At 39.7% G+C, this 23,227-nt stretch overlaps 1 protein-coding gene and 2 long non-coding RNA genes across 19 annotated transcripts in view; 1 reads left to right on the top strand and 2 right to left on the bottom strand.

Moving 5' to 3' along the window:
* The window catches only part of LOC308457616, a 107,176-nt gene that overhangs the window by 55,174 nt on the left and 28,775 nt on the right, over nucleotides 1-23,227 (top strand). The window contains exon 4 of one of the 11 annotated variants that reach the window (XR_013977036.1): nucleotides 1,962-2,141. The exons of the other annotated variants lie outside the window; for them this stretch is intronic. This is a non-coding gene — a long non-coding RNA (uncharacterized lncRNA). Of the gene's footprint in view, nucleotides 1-1,961; nucleotides 2,142-23,227 lie in introns of those variants that run through there. 11 annotated transcript variants of the gene reach the window in all.
* The window catches only part of CACNA1C (calcium voltage-gated channel subunit alpha1 C), a gene marked incomplete at its 5' end in the record, with an annotated part of 488,103 nt that overhangs the window by 52,265 nt on the left and 412,611 nt on the right, over nucleotides 1-23,227 (bottom strand). For all 7 annotated transcript variants that reach the window (XM_080971552.1, XM_080971554.1, XM_080971553.1 and 4 more), the window contains 3 exons: nucleotides 1,078-1,143; nucleotides 6,407-6,535; nucleotides 9,980-10,012. In XM_080971552.1, the coding sequence (XP_080827678.1) occupies nucleotides 1,078-1,143; nucleotides 6,407-6,535; nucleotides 9,980-10,012 (228 nt within the window). The remainder of the gene's footprint in view (nucleotides 1-1,077; nucleotides 1,144-6,406; nucleotides 6,536-9,979; nucleotides 10,013-23,227) is intronic.
* Nucleotides 2,275-6,399, bottom strand: LOC308457626. The gene is made up of 2 exons (XR_013977054.1): nucleotides 5,411-6,399; nucleotides 2,275-3,501 (listed from the first exon to the last, which is right to left on the bottom strand). It is a non-coding gene; the product is annotated as an uncharacterized lncRNA (long non-coding RNA).

The raw sequence follows: 23,227 nt of genomic DNA on the forward strand, positions 1-23,227 counted from the left end.
TGCAGAAGCAGAGGCATACTTAGGGGTTGGCAAAAGCAGCCTGTCCTGGGGGTGCAAAAGCACCTGTTTTGCCTGCAGAAGGAATCCTCTGAGATCTCCAGAAGGAAAAGCTGCAGCTGCTGTTGCAGGAGGGAGTGGAAAGAGATCCTTGGAGCGGCTTCCAGGCAGAAAGCAATATCCAGCCACAAGGAGGCGTGTTCCTCCTGTCCAAGCAATCTCACCTGCTTCTCAGATTCTTTTCTGGGTGGGTCGTCAATACAGCTCCTGGCCAAGGGCACAAGGAACCTAGGTATGCCTATGTTCAGACAGTCCCAGGTTCACTCCCCAGCATCTCCAGGTAGGGCTGGGAAGGTCTCCTTCCTGAAACCTTACAGAGTAGCTGCCAGTTACTGTAGGCAATACGGAGCTATGTGGCCCAATAGTCTGACTTGGTGTAAGGCAGACTCCTATGTTCTTATGATATTTCAGATAAGGCTGGTGGTTAAAAGAGATATAAGATTTACTGCAACTAAGATTCATATGCCAATGTTTAGATAAATTCTAAATTAAACTGCTAAAAAGCAGGTACAATATTCTAAGAGGATTTGGTGTGGTTTTTCACCTGTACTTCAAAGCAACTGTAGCAATCTTCTCAACACAGGTCAAAGTCATCCTTTTACAGGGGTTTTGATCCTTTGACGTGAATATATCCATTTAAGTATTTATACTAGCTGGGAAAGCAATTAATCTTCTCTAATGTTGCCCCAGCCATGGTGAACAACCTCTGTAAAAAATTAATAAATAAAATGAAGAAAGCAGCAGGGGCTTGCTCCTCGTTCCTTGACCATACATTTCCAGACCCCCAAACAACTTCAAAATGAACCAGGAAGCCCCTTCTCCATTGTCTCCACCAAATTGTTTGAACTGACATAACAAATATGAACATCAAAGTCCTATTGGCACATCTCTTTCAATATACTCTATTTTTGTGCACTTTGTCAAAATATTTGGGTCAATCAAATCATTTTCCTACAAGTGTTTGTTGACTTCCATATATACTTTTGTATGTGAAAACATTAATTTTAGGAAATCACCTACCTGCATCCCGATCACAGCATAGATAAAAAACAGCATCACTATTAAAAGAGCCACATAGGGAAGAGCCTGGGGGGGAAAAAAAACCCAAAATAGATCATGGTGTGCCACTTAATAAGACAGTTTGACTTGTTGAAGAAAGGAGTATTTCAGCAAGCCCCTATATGTTATTACAACAGCCTGAAGGGATGCGACAGAAGGCAAAAGTGGCTTTGCCTATTCAGTGTGCAGCAAAGCACATGAAAATGCATTTATACTTGCTGTTTCCCTCACATGTTGTCACATTCCAAATGGAAATTCATACATCCCTTGGAGACCCACCATGTTGAAATGGTTAGAATATTGGACTAGGATTGGGGAAACAGGTTCAAATTTCTGCCCAGCCATGACGTTCACTGGATAACCTTGGGTCTCATATCTCCCGTACTAGCTTACCTCACAAGATTGTTGTTAGGACAGACTTTCACCACTGAATAAGTCTCTGCCTTAGGTGTGCCTAGTTGGTTATTGTTTTTGAGCTTATCTGAGGTTATTTTCCATGTTGCTTTCAACAATATTTATTTCTTTGAATGGAATTTTGTATATCACCTTGAGATATGTGTGTGGAAGACAAATAATAACAATAAATGTATGTGTTGTGGGGGGGGGGATGACCATGTACAGTACCTTAAAGTCTTTGGAGGAATGGCAGGCTATAAATGTAAGCAACAGCAGCAGCAATAGTCGTCCACCCCATCCCTGAAGCTGTATAAGTGGCAAGTCATATATGGCAGAAAGTGGAAACATGGATGCACTTGTGCATCTAATTTTTTTTAATGCATGTACAGTATTATGCGAAATCATTGCAAGAACAATGAATTGTTGTAATGTGTCTGTTTTTCCACTAGGTGCCTCTGCTGATCCATCTTTGACTTCACCTGATCTTTGACTAAACTTGCTATCAACACACAGAACCATAATTATATTGTCAATAAGTCTTGCACTGCACATTCATTTTTCTGAAATTATTATTAATATTTGTGTCAGAAAAAATATGTGAAGTGGGTCTTGCTTTCAGTAGACAATATCTGTAGTACTGCTGTTGAACATAAGCAAACATTGGCTAATGCCCAGTATTTGCTTTTATCTTGGGTATAGTAAATACGTTACCATCATCTCAATGCAGGCAGGTGTATACTGTATCTTGTGGATTTTTGTGTGTGAAAAAGTTACATTTTTCTGTGCAATAACCAATATACAACAACATCTATCAGCATAAACTACTCTTCCCTACTTTAAAATTAAGTATTTCTGCCACTGCTTTTATAAGCTTCATAAGTAATTTAATTCCAAGTATTGTTTCCTGTTAGTGGAAGTTGGGGTGAAATGTTTTTAAATTATTTTATGGAGAAATATGGTGATAAAGCATTTTTGAAACGAGGTCATTCATTACTTTTTTATGTAACTATGAGGAAAGTAGAGTGTCTTAATTCATCTAATAAGTAATGACGTTGGGTTTCAATGAATATTGTTGTTCTTATATTTAGTAACTATTTAGCACTGTCAACATGTATGTTCCTGTGCAGAGTAGAATTTTGTTAGACTTTGTGGGACATCTTTTGGAAACACTGGAAAATATTGCTGAAATCACAATGATAATGGAATTCATTCCTTTTTGGGATCCATTTGCAGTGTACATGTTTTGTAAATTTCCATTTTCTGTCATTTATTGACTCCAAAAAATTAACACTCTTGTTATGTTTGTCTGAATAACCTCTAAGCACGCAATTCTTGCTCTTTTTGACAACTGACTTTCTACTTGTTTATGATACTGTCCATATGGGTAAATTATAAAGGATCATGGAAGACAGAACTAAGAACCAAACAGTGACTCAGTGAGAGGCACAGCGTTAATAAAGATGTAAAGGGAATAAGAGATGGAGCAATTTGTTGTGCTGAGAAATAGGACTGATATTGACAGACTACAGAAGGACAGAGCTATGTCCTTTGTTTGGGGCCTGTTTTTAAAGTTCTGTCAGGAAACTCCTTGGCTGTAAACTTGCTGATAATAATTTTTTAAAATGCATTTTTTAAAAATGGTGCTTGTTGACACCCATGGGTTATTTCTGCTTAGCTCATGGGGCTCGTCAGCCCGAAAGGTAGCCCATCTAAGAGAAGGAAAACTGATCCTAAACCTCCACTGCCTTGAGGTTTTTATTCATTTGTGAGAAAGGCTTCAGGAGTAAACCCTGATGACAAATCCATACCTGAGCCTTGAGGGACATCTTTGGGGGAAGAAAAGGCTAAAGAGTGAACCCTACAGACAAATCCAGAGTGGAGCCACTAAGATGGTTGGATGGAGTCTTGTACACTTCCTTCTAGCAGCTCCTGCAGCCAGGCTGATGCCAAATGTACTGCTCTGCTTTCCTTTGGATCACATCAGCAAGGCTGAGGGAGGGGGGTGTCTTATAATCTGGGCAGCCCAGACTTCCGGGTTAGCGCCAACGGCAAATGGCGGATTCTCTCCGAGCTCCGGAGAGAATCGGCTCCGTGGGAGACGGGTCCCGTTGCAACGGCGACGCGGGGACCCTTAAAAACCACAGGCGCTGAAGCCTGTGGACGTGGTGGCTCAGTGGGCACCACTTGCGCGCCCCCAACCCGCGAAGAAGCCTTTTTAAAGGCTTTGGAGTGGGGGAAGGTGAGCGGCGCGGTGCTGGAGCAGATCGCTACTTCTACGGAGCGAAGCCGCAAGCCATAGCCGGAGAGCGCTGACTTTTTTCCTTGAAATTGGGACTGCAAAAACAACAACCCGTGAGTAATAAGAAATCCGGATCTAAAATTCTTTTTTTGTTTCCTGAAATTCGGTACGATCGGGGGAGGTGTCAAAAGGAAGTCCGCCCCCCCATACATGTAGACAATCTGAAGCAAGAATTTAAACAACTAAGGTTGAAAGGACTTTTTGTTTCCTTGTGGAATCAATGTTATTAATCCCACGATTTTGAAAGAATTAAGAACAACCCTTCTTTTTTAAGGAAAAAGAAGAGAAACGGACTGGTAATCCCCCCCCCCCCGAAACCCGGGAGGGACCCGTGAAAGAGCCGGCCCTGGAGACATAAGAAATTTGACAGCTGTCAAACGAGCTGTCAAATAAGGAAAAGTTGCTTTTTGACATTTGGGCTGATTATTTGTATCGAATTTGGCTCTGGGTTACTGGAAATAAAGAAGAAACAAAACTAAACAAAGTAATTGGACCGTTGGAGGAAAATACAAAGTAACTAAATCCCTCTAGAGGGGAAGTAGAGACATTACAATGGCAGCAGATGGAAAAATACACAAAGAGCTCGAGAGAATGTTTCTTCTTGTGGGAAATTTACAAGATCAACAAAGAGCTTTTGCAACAGATGTTATGACCTTGAGTCTTAAAGCAGATAAACTTGCTGACCATACAAAGGAACTGATGCAAAATACTCAGGCAGTCGAACAAGAAGATAATGTCGCTGTTTTAGAGGAGGAAGAAGGAGGTGTTGGGAAATCGACGGAGAAAGAGAATAACCAGAAGCCATTAAAAATATATTATAAGGGAAATAAGCATCGGATGACAGGAACCTGGTTGGCAATTGAGAAGGAGGATCGCAGAGACTTTTTTATGGGAAGTTTGGAAGACCTTGGGATTATAAAATTGTACAAGGTGAATGATGGAGCCTTTGGACTTCTTGGGACTTTTGGACTTAAAAGGAATATGAAATATCACCTGGGCTCTGTTCTCGAGTTTCGAGGTTTGGCTGGAAGAAATGCAGATCCTACTGAGATAGAGAGTCTCCGAGACATCAAGTTCAAGATAAAGGACTGTCAACAAAACCGGCTGAGAGGGTCTGAGAGAGAATTAAGAGCCTCGGATGTGAGGGATCCGGGCTGAGAACTGATAGGACAATGGACATTCTTTGGGGACCAAACCGGGAATGGGGGGAGGAAAGTTGGGATGGTAAAGGGGGTATAATTAGAATTTAATGTCTTTGTTATTTAGTACTTTTATGGAAGTGGGGAAATTGTGGGAAGGGATCTAAGATCGACCTTAGAAAAGGATGTATTGATGGGTGTTGAAATTAATTATATAGGTTAAACACATAAGGTTAAAAACTAAGTATATATAATTTTGAAAGTTAAGTATATAAGCTAATTTAATAAGAACTTGCTGAACTAAATATTGGAATTGGGATACAGGAATGGGAGGGGGGGGAGTCTACAGAAAGGGTTAAGAAGTTAAGGATTTGAAATTATACGTGTTGGTGTTTGTGTTTGTTTGTCTTTGTTATGTATTGTATGTCTTTAAATTGTGTAAAACTCAATAAAAAATTACTTTAAAAAAAAAAAATTATATAATCTGGGCAGCCCAGGACCTCTATATACACTGCACAGGCCTGTGCCCTGGGGAGTTAATTTTGGTGCTGCTAACACAGCAAAAACAATGCAGGAGGCAGCAGTTACAAGTTGCTGGTCTCTGCAGCCACAGCAGGCACTGTGATTCTCCCCTCGGAGGCACACTCCATTGTCTCTCAAGACAGACAGATGCCAACAACAAATTGTGTGAGCTCACATTGTCTTGTGACCATTGCCATGGATTTAGTACTGGTGTCTGTTATTAAGATACATCAGCTTATGCCCAAAGCATGCATAGGGGTTGGAGCTGTTGCCATTACTGGACAAAGCCAAATTTCTGGTTGTGACCACAGATGCATAAATCATCAGTGCAAAAAGATAGTGCTTGTTCGCAGGCTGACCTGATGGGACAAAGTAAAACACCGTACTTTTAATATATATATAAAAAATACAAACTAGGGTTGTGAACTACCTTGGGAAAATATGACTATATCAATCATTTTGCCTTAGCATGTTTATCAGAGGAGGATCCAACAATCCCAATTCAATGTCCAGTATTAACTTAAAATTCAGGAAAGAAGGTATTGTGGCACCTTAGCCGCTAATAAATATATTAGGCCATAATAAATGTGTTAACTTTAAAGATGTGACAAGACTTGGGTGTTTTTCTTGCAACACACTAACATGGTTACCCCTCTGGAAACTGCACTAAAGGGAGTTTATGAAACATAAAAATCAGCTAGTTTACTAAACAATTCCACACCTCCACATGGTTTACAGATCTGGGTTTAGATTTTGAAATCCTTTACCTCATCCTGCCTCATCACATTCACCCTAATGCTGGGAGACCTGTGACTGGAAAAAACTATCCATTCAGGGATCATTGCTGATCTATATAAAAATGTGCAATGTAGAGGTGGCAAACACATCAGTACTGTCCCAAGGCAAAGGCATAGAAGAAGAAATAAAGAATTACCTGGAAGGACTTGATGAAGGTCCATAGCAGTGTGCGGATGCCCTCGCCTCGGCTCAAGAGCTTCACCAGACGCATCACGCGGAAGAGTCGGAAAAAGGTGATTGAGATGCGAGAGTTTTCCTCTGCGTTCTGGAACCCATTGGCACAGAGGGCAGTAGTTACAACAGAAGATGAGGAACACAGACCCTGGGCCACAGAAAATGCTACTTCACAGGAAGAGCTCACTGCACTGTTCCCCTGCCTTATAGACCTCTAATCTTTCACTAGTCCCAGAAGTTCAGACAGATGAATGCAGATATATAATCTGTCTTCTAGGACCAAATTGTTAGCCTATTTTTTTCTTCCTCATTCCTCAACAGTTCCCCATGGTTCTTCAGTGGCATTATCCAAAATCTCTCTCCCTCACACCCCAACTTTAACAATAAATATTTTTCAAGGGCCTTGCTGATAGGGTAAGGCACAGTTTCTGCTATTCCTTTGGTTGATATATCATAACCTGTGAGACAAGAAAGCTATTTTGTTTTGAATTTGTATGGATTGAGAAACTGCCCCATATGTAATTTGATCAATAGGTGTAACTGGCAAGACCTCCATTTTGCTCACAACTTCCTGCTGCTTGGTCATGGTGACAAGCAGGAGGAAATGGAAACAAAGTACTTCATGCCTCAGGTAATAAGTGTTACTCAGCACAGGAGAACACTACAGAAACTGTCTCCTTATGCCCTGCTTGCTGTTCAGACTGCTCCAGTCTGCTACTTTGATGATCTAGCTTGAATATATAACCAACCCGCCTTGTGGTGCATGCCCTGTGGCTCCGCTGAGCACTGATGTTCAACCTATGTTCAATTTTCTCACTGATTTAAATGGGTGCATACACAGCCATGGCCTTTTTCATGCTCACTGAAGGATATTTATGAAGCTTGGAGCTGAGCATGCAGTTAACGGAAACCTAATTGCTACGGCCCAGCCGGCATAACATCTGGAGAACAGTGTGCTTTACTTTGCTTTCCTTGTGACAGACCCCATGGAAGAAGTAGGAGGAGAAAGCAGCCCACCAAAAAAGGAGGTAGCTGATCAGTCTTCAGTTGTAAGCAACAGCAAAATAGCAAGATGCAGACAGTGCTAAGTTGAGATGAGGGGCTTAATGGTCAATTCTGATGAAATTTATATTCCTTGAAGAAATACTCATGAGAGCAGATGCATGAATTATACTGGAAAACAATATAATATCCACATGTGTTTTCCCATGAATTTTCTCTGCAGGAAAAATGTTAACCTTAAAGATGCCAAGGTTTACTGAAACTTTACCCAATATATACTTAATTCATGTTTTTTGAGGAACAACAGCAATTCCAAAGCTTCCTTCTGAATGGGAAATCCCTTTCAAAGAGACCTGCACTGCATAAACCAAGTTAAGCTAGAATGATTTCTTCAGGATCTGATGATCTTCCCACTTCTTGCTTTTTTAAAAAATAGCTTTGTACTACATGCTCACTGTTCTCACTGTTCTCAGTTATATTTCTCATGACCCCTAGGTATTTCCCATAGCCTGTGCCTTGCTCTGATAAAGCAGTTATTTGGCCTGACTGCTACTGTTTAACAGTCCCTAGAGTTTAAATTAGATATCCCCCCCCTAAGTGGCCTTTTCTGTTCTCACAGCTCCTGCCTTGTCCCTCAGTATTCATCTCCCTCACCCAGTTCCCCAAGGGGAATGTGACTAGCTTGAACATTCCTTGTTCTGCACTTATGTTATGCCAAGGCAAGAGTTTCCTGAACAAGTGGGATCAACTAGTTTGCCTTGGCTTTTGTGAGAAGACTCCCTGCCAGGCAGACTACTGGTGGGTGTGGTGGGAAATGAAGCTCCCAAACCATGCTAAGTAGAACAACAAAGGGTTGTTTCCTCTAGTGCCCTAAGGAACTCTTCTGCTCTTCTACTAGATGTGCTGTTGAAGCACTGCCTGATGCTGTGGGAGGAAATAACATTTCCGCTTCTGAGTACATATTGTGCCCACATTCTCTTCCATTGCTACAGAGCGAAGAATTTGATGCCAAATAATGAAGAAGTACATAACCAGGAAACAGTGCAGATCACCCCCCAAAAACACACATACCCCAATCTGATCTTACTCACCACTGTGTATACCAGGAGAGAACAGACCCCTTTGATTTCCTGTTAAGAGCTCAAAAATAGCACTTTCGGTTTGTGTGTGTGTGTGTGTGTGTGTGTGTGTGTATACACCCACACCCAAGACATAGAACAAAGTTCTCTCTTTGAATAATTTAGTTTACATAAAATACCTGCAACCTTCTCTATTAAAATAAGGTATTGTTAAGATGCTATAACCATAATCCATGCTTTACTGTCAAGTCCATTTGGCCTTGACAGCATTTGTTTTCAGTAGGCTTGTGCCCTGCATAACAGTAGTTTAGTTAGTTTTGACACTTTCTAGAGTTGATTCTGCATGAAAACATGTCTGTTACAGCCAGTGGAAGAGGGGAATATTTGTTGTTCAAGGGCAGACAATTCACCTGAGATTCTAAGGGGGTGCTCTAAACAACACTGTTGGCTTGTTTTGCTCAACATATCCTACTTGCAGAATTAAGAAAATAGAGGCCAAGGGGGAAGTCTCTGTATTTGTGGAGTAAACCCAATGAGCATTATGAAATTTGGACTGAGAGAAGGAAGGAATTCCATTATTTCTTAAGAGTTACTAATCCCTTCCCCAAACTCCCATTATTCCCAGCTTCACCAAGAAGTGAGGAAATTTATGCCAATGGGACGCGGGTGGTGCTGTGGGTTAAACCACAGAGCCTAGGGCTTGCCGATCAGAAGGTCGGCGGTTCGAATCCCTGCAATGGGATGAGCTCCCGTTGCTCGGTCCCTGCTCCTGCCAACCTAAGCAGTTCGAAAGCACCTCAAAGTGCAAGTAGATAAATAGGTACCGCTCCGGTGGGAAGGTAAACGGCGTTTCCGTGGATAGCAGGAACAGGGCCACATGACAGGAGCTAGAGGGTTGTTGCTGAATGACTTCAAGCCTGAATAGGTTAGATGCTTGAAGAGTGTTATCAGGCACTCAGGACTGGACTCTAGAGCAAATGCACAGTGCTTTTCTCTTTGCCACATCTTATTCTATTTGTGCTATTTGTTCATTGTATGGGTAATTTTCACACACAAAAATAACAATGTGGACCTTGTTCATAGTTTCAATTCATTTTGCAAGTCAATTCCATTGCATCAAAGAGCTCATGACTTAACAAACAGAAAATCTGAAAAGGATTCTAATTCTCTCTTGGTAATTATTCATTAGAACGTAGGACAACAGTTAACTTGACTAAAGGAAAGCTCAAGGATGCCCAATAAATACACATCATGTGCAGCATAATCAACAGCTCATGTGAACACCAGACTCAACAAACAGAAACACAACATGGTGGCTTCATGCAGAGATAACTAGGCTAAGCTTTGAGACAGAAACCTAGATGGTCAGGGTAAAGAGAACAGGGAGTGTATTAGATTAAGAAGTGTGTCACAGAAGCAGCTGGGGGGGGGGGCAGGGTTCTGTTAGATCTTACCATAGAGGAAGAGCATTGGGTATGTTCAGCTGGCTTTAAAGAAAGGCAGACAGAGATAAACTGTAATAAGTCTCCAGCGAAGAGGCCCAATAGGCTATGTCTTGGATAACACAGGAATAACAGAACACAGCAATGGAGGAGAGTAATGGGGGGGGGGGGGATAGGACGGCACAATAGAGAGACTATGCTGATTTTCTAGAATGTAATGGATCCAATTCAACCTGGGTGAAGGAAATTATGCTCCCCCCACCGCCAATGCAACAAAATGCACTTTCATACCAAACGTATGGAGGGTATGAATCTGCATCAGTTGGCTTATAGACCAATAGGAAAAAAAAAGTTGTGATCTACTGAGAAGAGGTCTGGTAGCTTCAGACTGCAAGTCTGGAACTATTTACTTGGAATAGTTCAGTAATATAAATAATACTACTCTAGAGTAAGTGGCACCATTTTTTTCCTCAGTATCCCACAGCTAGGATTGCAACTTTTTAAATTATTCTTTACTACTGAGTTCATATTCAGTACTGGTATTTCCAGTACTAAAAAGAGTTGGTTAACATCTTAAACCATGCTGCAACAAGAAAGTATACATTTAAACAGACTTTTAGGGAAATAGTTATATAACGATTTAAGAAACAATGGAAATGTCTTAAACAGACAGGCCAGTGACCAGCCCAAAGGTAGAATTGCTTCTACTCTGTCTTTTAGGCACTCCCATGGCCTCAGCCAGGTCTTTTCTGAACTAGTGCTTATTAAATATTTAATTTGAGACGCTAGGAATGGAACCTGAAGTTCTATGCATGCTGTTGAGTCTGGTTCTGCTTCAGAAACACAGAGACAGAAATTTAACCAGATGCTTTTATAAGTCTGGCTGTACCGCGAGTCAATCCTTTGCATGCTTTAACCAAATGCTAAAACTGAAAGTAGACGTTTATATAGAGCAGCTGTTTTCTGCTGATGGAATGCTAATCCAATGCAGATACAGGGTGGTAAAAAAACAAATTAATTTTATCATACTACTTCCTGACCAGATCTCCATCAGCTCAATTACTGGCTATTGACATTAACCAAGTAGTGAATTGCAGGGAAGCCACAAATGACATTTATGGCATCTGGTGTGGGGCTGATATGATCCATGTTTCAGCCACACTTGCAAAAGCACTATTCCAAATCCATTTTCCCTCAACTGCATTATAGCATATACCATGCAAGGGCATTGGCTCTTGTGTTACTGCTGACTACATTCTGAAACTCTTATAGGCTGTTCATGCTATAAGGAAAACTCAAAGACTATTTCACATGTTTGCATATTTTAAACAGACATTGCACTTATGCTTAAAGCATACACCATACAAGTAAATTATTTCTGCTTTTTTGAAAAGGGGAGGGGATGTGCTGAACCTTGAAATAATTACCTCAATTAGTGATAGGTATCTGTTTCTTGGATTCTGCTTCTAGCAGCTTATGATTTCAGCAAAAGGTTTAAGATTATTAAAATATTATTATAACACACTTTTTCATATCTTTTTCTCTTTCTGATATGTATGTCCTTTGGCCATTATTGCTAATATTTTATTTAACTTTATTTTTCAGAACTTCATAGCATTTATTGTGTGTGTGTGTATTCTGAATTTCAGTATTTTCTTCTAGTTTCTAAAATTAAACAGGATAATGTAATACACTTTAGCAATACCATGCATAACTAGAAAAATACTGAAATTCAGAATATATGCCAGTCAGAAGTCTCTGGGAAATTCACAAGCAAGGCATGGTGGTTGTAGCCATTCCTGCCGTTTGCCTCTAGCATCTGGTAGTAAAAAGTATATTGCCTCTGAAATTATCATTGCTAATTGCCATTGTTAAATTTATCCTCCATTAATTTGTCTGATCCTTTAAAAAACAAAACATTCATACCATTACCACCTCTTCAAATCCTTTTGTGCATCTTCCATTTCTTCACATCTTTTTTGAGATGAGACAACAGTTGCAAATGGTATATAGTATCCTAAATGGGGATGCACCTCAGATCTCTATAAAGGCATTGTGATATTTGCTATTTTATTTGTAATATTAAGTTCATTACATTCATGTCAAGAAAGGGAGAACAAACCTTTCCATCTATCATATATTCATAATGCCTGAAGAATCAATCACACATGAGTTCTTCTGTGTATGATCTGCAAAATGCACATCTCAAAGTTTTTCTGTATTATACAAGCAGTACAAAATTGTGTCCTCCCCCCAGTGAGGCATGAACTGTACCAGCCATCTTTTATAGTGAACAGAATGAATTTGTAAAAATTGTTAAGGATTTCTTAGCACTAATAAATACAATAGTATAATATATTGAAAGGCTGCACATTGTGCATCTGCTGATGAGAGTGTTGAAGTTGGACTTCTAAGTGAAAATAACTTCACTTCAGGTTCATGCTGACCAATATCCTTGTCTCTGACAGAACACAATATGACAGACATCAGTTCAAGTGTACAGGAGAAAATCAATGAGAAGGCCATTTCCTGAAATGTTTGCAAACACAAACATATCTGATATTGTCAAGGCTGGAATTCAGGCACTGATCTCAGGAGACCCATTTGTCAAGCATAGTAATTTCCACCAATTAATTTGTAGGTTATTGCATTTTCTCCTGGTTGGAGATAAACACCATGGTCACCTAACCTTCAGCACCTACCACTGCTGCTGCAAATATATAATTTCAGTTCTCTACTTAGAATCTCACTGTGGATCACATCCACACCATACATTTAAATTACATGACTCTCCCTCCCAAATCCTGGGAACTGCAGTTTATTAGTGTGGTAGGAATTGTAACTCTGTAGGGTGTAAACTATAACTCCTAGGTTTTTATGGGCGGGGGGGGGGAAGCATGTGCTTTTAATGTATGGTGTGGATGTGACAAGCTTCAATCCAGAATAAAAACAAATGGAAACCCACCATCCCATTCTAGGTCCCAGCCTGATCCAGGACTTGCTTTTTCTGGAAGTCAGTTATTGGAAAGTGGTATATACTTTTGTACCTTATTTTATTGATTACCCCAGGACCTAAGGTTTGATGGGAGGGTAGTTTCTCATCAGGCATACATATATCCAACAGGGTTTTGGGTTAACAAGGTATCTTGTTCCCTGTTTCAGTTCTGCTTCCTCTTGTTGCTTTCAGGCTTTTTTCTATAGCCTTTGTAACTATTGTGAATTTTGATTCTTAAACTCTAGATGCTGTAAGTCCAGAAACACTAAGTCTTCCTGGAGCCAGTTGACCATCAGTGCCTTGACTCTCTAGGTCTAATTATGATGCTACACTTGTAGAGGCCCTAATCATGATTATGTCTGGAGTTCTGATTATGTATCTAACAGTCAGTGCTGACACTATCATAGCCACTTTATTTGTGTGAGCGGTGTATCATAGGAAGAGGGCACTCAGTGTGAAGTCACAGAAAAAGAATTATTAACCTATGGGACTTCTGCGTTTAGCTGTGCATTCAATACCACTTAAACAAGAAGTTGGCTGCACAGGTAAACCAGCTGCAAAAACACCTGCCTTATGTCTTAAATTCTAATGCTGAGTCAGATTTTTGTGTCATATACTTGTTAAGAGCTGAACCCTGGTTCTGATCCCTCAAGAGCTATCATTTGCCTTTTCTTTAACCATAGCATCAGGAGTCAGCTCCCCAATTTTAATATTTCAGCAAAAAGATACACCAGAATCAAAATGGCTTAAATCAATATCTCCGTGTAAATGGTATATATTTGCAGTATTAGTCAAGATTACTGGACGGATCTTGACTGTGAATTGCTATTTATAGAGGAAGAAGAGCAGAATCCCTACAGTTAAGGGAGGAGGTAGAGAAAAATAAACAAATAAAGGCCAAGAAATAAAACACAATAAAAAATGGCATGAAAGATGAATAACAGCAAACATACCATTATAAATGCTCAAGGAATCAAATGTGCCCACTGCACTGTGAATGCAAGTCTGTCAATAGTTCACCATTTAAATTTGACATGAGGATTGGCCTTGACATACAACCAATTCCAGGGGGTTATATTTGCAGTAAGCTAAAATGTTATTTCTGTCATTAGCAATGCCTAATTAAACCCTTTTTATTAGAACAGATAGTTCTCTAGTTATAGCAGACAATGTAGTATGTAATAGGTTAGTCATATGTACAAGAGATCCAGTCTAACTGTATGTGTATGCAACAGCCTGGATTAGGATTCTGCCAACAGCCCTGATCTCGGAAGAGGAGAAGGGATGAATCCTGTACCTCGTTTCCCCTTTTTGTTCTGATTTGCAGTGATGATCTGACCAGGTCCATGTGTATATAACAGCCCTCTGGATGTTGTAGTTGTCAGGGGCTGTTTGCTAAATACTTGTTTCCATGCACAGGTCCTCATTGAGACAGGGGTGTGTGGATTCCACATATTATACAAACATCAAAACACTCATAAAGTAACATTTCTCATGCTATTTTGACCATGAATACATATATACCTATACACACAATTAGGTTTGAAACAATCCTCTCTATGAGTGGTATTCAACTAACATAGAGAACACCCATTAACATTAATTAATAAACATGGCTGCACTAGGTCCATTAATTTCAGTGGGTCTACTCTGAGTACAGGTTTGTTGAATGCCACCCTGTGTTCATTTCTATGCATTTTAGGAAGCTGCACAAGAAAAATAGGTGCCAGAATTCACCATGAAGTTGTTACAGCAAGTAGCCAGGCAACTCAGGGCAGCCCTGAACAGATGCCAGTTTGACAACAGCTGTGTTCACAACCCACAGAAGCACTAAACACTATGGTAATCTCTCCCTAGCTGGTTTGGGGGTCTCCCCTGGTTCTGGTGCAGGTCAAATAAGTGTGCCCCTGCCTCCTTTGTTCTCTTAGATTCAGGCAGATGGCTAGGGCAGCTCAAAAGGGCCCTTGTGCAAATGCACGTGCATGCAATGGCAGAAGCCTGGCTGGAAAGCCCACTGCTGCTACACAGGAGACAGATTGAAGAAAAGGAAATATGAATTGGCCACGCCCTGTAGCTTGACGAATCATGACTAGAAGCAGCTAGGAGCTAGGTGGAGTCTTAGATCTAAAACAAAGTATAGACTTGCACATGCTGGCCAGCTTCTGTTTTGACTTGAAATGTTCGTTTTGGGCTCTCAGAAGTACGTAAAGGGAAGAAACAGCGCCAGCCCACAATGGTGCCTACCTGAGAGGTGCTGGAACTGTGCTCAGGCATGCTCCAGCTGAAAAAAAGCACTGCACATGGGGGGAAATGCTAAGTAGTTCAGCAGTTGTTGTTTTTAAAACTTCCTAAAATTCACAGAAATGGACATAGAATGAATGGTTTCAAACATCATTTGAGTATATGAACTAGCATATATTTACAGTGAATCTTACCATTCCAAGTGCTGGCAATTATAATGAAAAGTCAAATACTTTAATTTGTTTATGCAAATGATTTCCAACAATGTCACATACTGATTTGCAGGGCTAGTCCACCCATGAAGCAGAGTGAGGCAACTGCCTCAGGCAGGAGCCACAGTGGGAGCAAATCCAGCCTCACAGGAATGCATCGCCACCTGCTGTTGCTTCTGTGGTGGCTGCGACAGTTGTGGTGTATTCCTTGGCAGCTGGTCCTGCTGCCTCCTCAGCAGCCCTCTGCCTCAATTCTGCCTCCACTGTGGGCACTCAGCAAATAGGCATTGCTGGTCTTCTCCCAGCCCTAGGGAGGAAATGGCAGGGGCTGCCTCCTGGGCTCTACCAGCCCAGAGTTGGTCCCTTTCTCCCCTGTGACAGCCTTTACTTCCCACATCAACCATCAGGTTGATTTGATCCCCTGACACTGTTCACAATGTAGATCTTCACTTACTACTTACAACTTGGGGTGGTGGTGCCATTTTTGAGGTTTGCCTCAGGTACCAAAATGTCTTGGGCCAGCCCTGTTAATTTGGGTTATTCCTCCCCTAAGGTGGGGAGGAAGCAGCAGCTGAGATACATTCCAGACATAGTGATATATCAGCATATACCGGTATTTAGCTGCTGATAAATGACAATGTTGATATTGCCCAGCCATCCTTGGATTGCATAGTTATGGTGTTGAGAGATATGTCCATTTCTTGACATGTGGTCAGGGACCAGTATTTGGTGATGGGAAGAGTGTAGCAGGACTTTAGCTTATTGGAAGATACTGCTTTTACTTCAAGTAGCTATCTTCCATTGTTTAAGAATTTAAGCCTACTATCTTAATTGACCTGGTAATTATTTGTTAATAGTTGGGAATGTTTTTGAGGGCAGCATGCACATAGCACAGCAATACCTGTGGAATATAATACCCCCTTTGTGTAGTAATACTTGACTCTGATATCTGCATAGAATTTCCTAGAATTTCTTTCTTTCTTTCTTTCTTTCTTTCTTTCTTTCTTTCTTTCTTGTACAATAGCTTTGTAAACAAGCATTTTGGTTTCCATGTGAATGTCCTGGTCCTCAAACACTCTGCACTTCAATCAGGAGAAAGCCGTACCTGCAGAGCTCAGGCGATGCTGGATTTCAGCATCAATGTTGGCCCTTGTGGAAAGATAACTGCCTAGGTAGGAGAAGTGATTGACATTTTCCAATGTTACACCACTGAGTTGGATTTGTGGCGCTGCAAAGGGGTTATTTTGTACTTGTTGGTGCAGCACTTTGGTTTTTTGGATCATCCTAAATATCTTTGCAGACACTTACGAAAAGCTTGGCCTATCACTCAACAGAAAGAATCACATATTACAAGCAGTAATGAAATCATTCATACCTTGAGTTTTGATGAGGTGAAAAGATCTCTTGAGACCATAGTAGAAAATTCACTTAAGGAAAAATCATGATTAGGAATTATTACTAAAGAGATGGAAATAAAATAGCAGGTATCACAATGCCATTATAGAAACCTTATTATATTTCCACTTAAGAATACAATGTACTGCTCTGGTCACTCCATTTCAACAAACATATCTAGGCAGGCTGGAATGGAGTGGGGAGATATGACAAGTGATTGAAGATATATTCATGCTTGTTTCTGAAATTACTAGACTCCAGAGTCATCTAGTTCAGTTTTCTGGCAATAGGTTAAAAACAGAGAAAACCACATAGTTAACTAATGATGATGATTGTTCATCATAAAACAATGGCCTTTAGTTTATATAGCTTCAGAAGAGGATTAGATAAATTCATGGAGGACTGGTAAATTCATAGCCATTATAATTGCTTATACATACTATCTATGTGCATGGCATATGACAAAAAATATATTTGACAAATCTTTGGCCTAAGGGGCTTAAAATCTGAAAACAGATACAAGAGAAACAACAGCGTGAGAGGAGGGAAACAGAAGTAAAACTAACAGGAAAGGTATATGCCATTCTTTCAATTATACATACTTCAGCTTAATTATAATAGTGTATGGAGAGTAAGGGGTTGCTCCAGAGAAAAATATTAATTTGATGAGCAACCTGAAGGAAATATGGGAGGAGAAATAATAAAGGCATTCTGGGAGGCAGTTCCAGGCATAAGGGGCATACGGGACAAAGGGTGGACTTGTTTCAGAGAAGAGCATGCTGGATGGATGGAAGTGTACCAAGGTGAGACAATGAAAGACTAGCTGAAATATGACTACAGTAATCAGCATGGGAGATAACTGAAACATAGACCAGGTTTCTTCTGAAGGCCATTAGCCATGATAGGTAAAAACTGAATTACTGTATTCAGGATCTTATTAACCAGTGCTATGAATGACTATCAGGTTATGACTATTTCCATGATGCCTTATTTGAGAGCTTCTTGGTGCATCTGACTGGCAATTGTTAGAGTATGCTGGGCTGACCTGGTAAGACAATGTTTATATGCTTAGGAAAAGAGACAAACTATGATTCTTCTGTTTATTTGGATGGACATTGGGTTCCAATTAATGTCTTTAGCTACATGGTAGACATATTTCAGTACAGTTGTACCTCGGGTTAAGAACTTAATTTGTTCTGGAGGTCTGTTCTTAACCTGAAACTGTTCTTAACCTGAAGCACCACTTTAGCTAATGGGGCCTGCCACTGCACCGCCACCGCACAATTTCTGTTCTTATCCTGAAGCAAAGTTCTTAACCCGAGGTACTATTTCTGGGTTAGCTGAGTCTGTAACCTGAAGCATCTGTAACCCGAGGTACCACTGTACTTCACATTAGCACAGCTTCCAAGGTTCAGATATGCTAGATAAGGTTCCTAGTGTATTACAACTTATAGGTCCTTTTAGGGAAGGCTTTATAGCAGTTCACATTATTTGCATGTCAACTGAAGCATTCCCAGGTACGGTCTGGAAAGACTCCTGCCTAAACCCCTGAAGAGCTCTTGCCAGTCAGTGTCAACAATATTGAGCTAGATGGACAGTTGGTCTGCCTTAGTATGGCAGCTTCCTATCCATAAGGATGCTTCATTTGATTTAATAAGGTCAGCATTAGACCATGTATCAATCAGATTTTTATTCAGTCTACCTTGAGGTACACTGTTTTCAATACACAGCACTTAGTGATAAAAGCCCAAAGTCAAAAATACACAGTGATTAGCTGAAATATTGAATATGCTCAAGTCCTTTCTTCCTAGTATTTATTGAGTCTGAACGTGAACTACATATCCAAAAGAAACTATACACAAAGGCTGATTAGTTGCCCCCCAAGTAGCAGAGTTGTTTCACAGTAAAATGCTTCAGTTCAAATATGTGGGTAGGCAGGAAGAAATAATTTGCTGCCAGTTAATTTTTATTTGAAAAGTAGTACACCTAACTTTTAATTCATTTTCTGTGTCTTTTTACTGCTTATTTAATTAGGATATGATTCAGGTCCAAGCTGGCAGTGCATGGCAGATGTAATGGCCTCCTGGTTTTTGTTTTAAATAAAAAGCAGCTGCAGGATACTGCAAAGAGGAATAGTACTGTGTGTGAGAATGACTACTTAACCTTTTCTCCTCCAGCCATTTATGCTGAAGGTCATTTACCCCCCAAGCGGTTTTTCATCTTTTCTCCACAGGTGAAAAAGCAGCTTGTGGTGGTGGGGAAGGGTGTTAAATGCCAAAATTGTTGAATGATTTTGTTCCCTAAGCGTAACTGAAATTATTTTCAGCAGCGGCTCTCTGCTTGCAGAATGCTCTCCCCAGAAAGCATGCTTGACACTATAGTTGTTGCTGTTTTTATATTTGGTTTTGATGTTTTTTGTTATTTCTATTTTTATTATGTAAGTTGCTTTGAAACACTTTGGTGTAAAACACAACAAATAAATACTACTAATAATGATTATTTATGACATAAATAAATACCGGTAATTGCATTTGGGGCCACTATTATGATAGGGACAAAAGTTCTTTCAACTCCTGGATGGTTTGGCCTTCACTATTCAGCATCCCAATGGGAAGGGATTATTTTTCTGCACATAAACAATACAGAATTGCATTGAATCCCCTGTCTCTATGTTTCATGTGTCCTTTCTCTTTTCTCAGGTCATATTGGCCATGTTTTACTTTTACAACCAAGAGCATAATGGATATAGAAATTAAGTGCTGCATAGTTTTCCAGGGTCTGCAACTCAGCAGGGAGCCCCATTGAGAAACAATTGCTTCTCCTCTTCACCACTGCTTGCTTGTTCCCCTGCCTCCTGCTTGAGTCTAGGCAGCAGCGGTGGTGAAATGGAGGAACAGAAAATGACATGACCTGTTTGTTCATTGGCTCTCGGCTTCAAGTTGGTAGTAGCAGTGCTGAGAAAGAGGAGCTGTAGGAGCTGATGATAATGGCAGTGTAGACTCCCTAAGGGAGGTGCCCCCAGGGAGTGTGCATTGTCCATGGACCCTTCAAAACCAGGAGCCACCACATTCCCTTCAAATAATTTTCTTGCTTCAAGGCAATGTATTTTCTATCTGTTTAGGGTCAGGCAATATTGATCCACAAACTGGTTAAACCATAGTTCTTGATATAAATAACAGTGTAATCTTATACATATCCACTCAGAAGTCTTTATGAGTCTAGTGGATCTTACTCCCAGGTAAGTGTGGGATAACCAGCCTCATAAAACAAACATGCTTAAGTCTAATTAATGCATGAAGGGGTTAAGACCATACAGTAAGTTGTCATGCCATGCTTAGTTCACCTGGGGAGGGACTAGGTAATCAAGCCTTTGTTCTCTCAGTCTATCAGAGAAGCTTAACACGTAAAGAGGTTTTGAGCTGGTTACGGCAGCTTAGACTGCATGGCTCTCATGAGCCATTCTTGTGTTCCTATACCAATAATTTCGAAACTATACCAGTGTAACTAAGCCAAGTTTTACTGCTTGTGCAACTTTTTCTGAAGGATGTATGAAAAAGCACATGACTCTGACCTTTGGAGGGTTTGTAAGTAAACCATTTAAAACTTATTAAACATGTGGTCTTTTTATATGACGGGGAAGATGGAAGTTATGGAGCTCACAAGGACATATTTTAAAGGTCTAACAACCTATATTTCCACACTTTACTTTGCTGCATATTTAGTGATTTTAAATATCTGCTGGGGTTCTCTCACCAAAGAGTACTTGCCCCAAACTTGGATCTTGGCTTCCAGGAATTTTCCTTTTATACCAGTTTTTCCTTGCTATCAAGAGTAAGTGGATATAAGACTGCAGCCTTAATCAGCCTACTTTAAATCCTAGCATAGTACCGTAACTATGTAAGAAACTGGAATGTTGTTCCATATCAAAATTACTGAATGGAGTTATGCATTATAGCAACAGCTTAGAGGTTTTTTTTTAATTTCTCATATTTTTAGCACTAATAATAATAATAAATTTTATTTATATCCCACCCTCCCCGGCCAAGACCAGGCTCAGGGCAGCTAACATCAAATAAATAATACATTAAAACATAAGATCAAACAATCGGTTGAAATACAGCTTAAAATCAGAATAAAATCAGATGGCAACCCACAAATTATAACTATAACTATGGGGTGGGAACATTAAGTGCTCACCAGGCCCAGCTACTTGTGCTGGTCTCATATAAGCTGGTGAGAAAGGGTTAGAGGGGCCCCTTACATGCGAGGTCTTGAAAAGAAAAAGGGGGGTCAGACTGGACCCAGACCAAAGGCCTGGTGGAACAGCTCTGTCCTGCAGGCCCTGTGAAAAGATGTCAAATTCCGCAAGGCCCTGGTCTTTTGTGACAGAGCGTTCCACCAGGCTGAGTATTCCACAAATTGCTCAATAGTTAACATAATATTATTTTCTCCTGTATATCACTTCTAAACTGGATATTGAAGTATTTCATAAAAAGGTTAAGCATCAGACCTGTGGAATATCTTTAAATGATTTTAAATATTTTTGTATTTAAATTTTGTGGGGAGAAAGTTTTTTTCCATTGTTTTCATTGGTTACAAATCTTAAAAAACAAAACAAAATAGGATGTAAGCATGTATTAATATTACCAAATTTTAATTCATTTATATTACTAAAAATTAATCTTTTTTCAGTATTGCAGAAAAATTGTTTTCTTGATATAAATTTCAGGTAAAGTGAAAAAAAAACACACATCATGATTAAATTGTGCAAACACTGAGTGCACAACTCAGTGCTAATATCTTCTCTGCAAATCCCACTGAATGAGTAGAAGCTGCATTCTTGCTACCCATTCTATTTGCGGGCTTTTCTAGATTATGCCAATTTTTAAGTAATATGTTTCCTTCTACAAGTCATTCCATTATTCACAAGGTATATGCATTTGCACATATTATGTGAAAAACCCATATATCAGCATATTTGTGACTTTCTCATGTATACATATCTAAAGCTTGAATGGCATGGTTATGATGTTATTAAACTGGTATAACAGCTTAATAGACTTGTGCCTAGTGGAAACATTCTTCTCTAGATAATGTGGATATATAAAGCTATTACAGTTCTTTTCTTAAACAAGGTCCTAAATACAAAAATATGTCATGTGAAAACTACAGTTGGGCCTCTGAATCTAAGTCAATTTATAGTTGAAATGTTCAATGTAAACCATGCAATAGCTTCTGTTAATTTTAAAGAAAATATTATTTGCTGTTACGCTGAGCATTGTCATCCATGCACTGGTAACCTCCAGTCTGGATTATTACAATGTCCTCTATATGGAGCTGCCCTTTGGACCAGGTTACTTGAAAGATTGTCATATCCCTTATATAGCCAATTGATCATTGTACTTTGCAGATGAGATCCTCCTGCAGGCATCATCTTATCAGGGATTCTGTGCCATACATTATAGTAGTTGGGCCTTTAGCGTTGTGGCACCTTCAATTTGGCATTCCCATTATTTAAATATTAGACAAGTACCATCTGTTGTCTTTTTGGTGTCAACTGAAGACCATCCTCTCTCAACAAGGCTTTTAAGTTGATATATTTCCCAGTCTGCATCTGCACTGGAATTGCTTTTAATGTCTCTTGTTTTACCACCACCCCCCTGCCTTGGGCTCTTTTGGGAGGAAGAGTGGGGTATAAATTTAATAAATAATAAATTGAAACTGGTAACATCTACTCTAGAGTAATCTAATTGCATACTATGGCCTAACTTTAGCTGTATGTAACAAAGGAAAAGTCTCTTAGACGTCTGATTTTACTTGTGTTTTCAAGAATATCAACACTTGTAGCAATGGACAGGTTCAAAATCTAATATTTCTCAGGCTGCTTGCTGAAACTGAAATATATTGAATATGCTTGGTGGTAATAACATAGGCAAGCAATTTCTATAAAATAAAAATTTCTTTATATATACACATTTGATAAGGACACTGGGTTTGCTGTTGCATAGTGCTAACTATTATTTAGCAACCATAATGTGTCTGCAGGGAAGCAAATATGATTTACTTTACATCCTTTAAAAAAAATCAAAAAAATATTTAATTTGCTTATAGAATACTTTCCTGGAATGAGGTAATTGTTAATTTTAACAAATGTGAATTAAAATAGTTATTACAACCCCCCCCCCCTTTGAATGACTCCACATGAAAATGCTGTAGACATGATACTGTCTAATAATTCTCCTCTTACTACTATACAAAACAAAAACTGAAAAAGCCTGCAACCATGTTCTTGAAACATATTATTTACATGTTTAATGCCTAAATACTAGAATACTTTAAGCTGCAATTTATATTATTTTTAAAGAAAATATGGGTGCACTCCTCAAGAGTCATGTCTGTTTCTTAAGATTCTTGAAA

This window comes from Podarcis pityusensis (genome assembly GCF_964106645.2).
Source record: "Podarcis pityusensis genome assembly, chromosome: 10".
In the NCBI taxonomy this organism is placed as follows: domain Eukaryota; kingdom Metazoa; phylum Chordata; class Lepidosauria; order Squamata; family Lacertidae; genus Podarcis; species Podarcis pityusensis.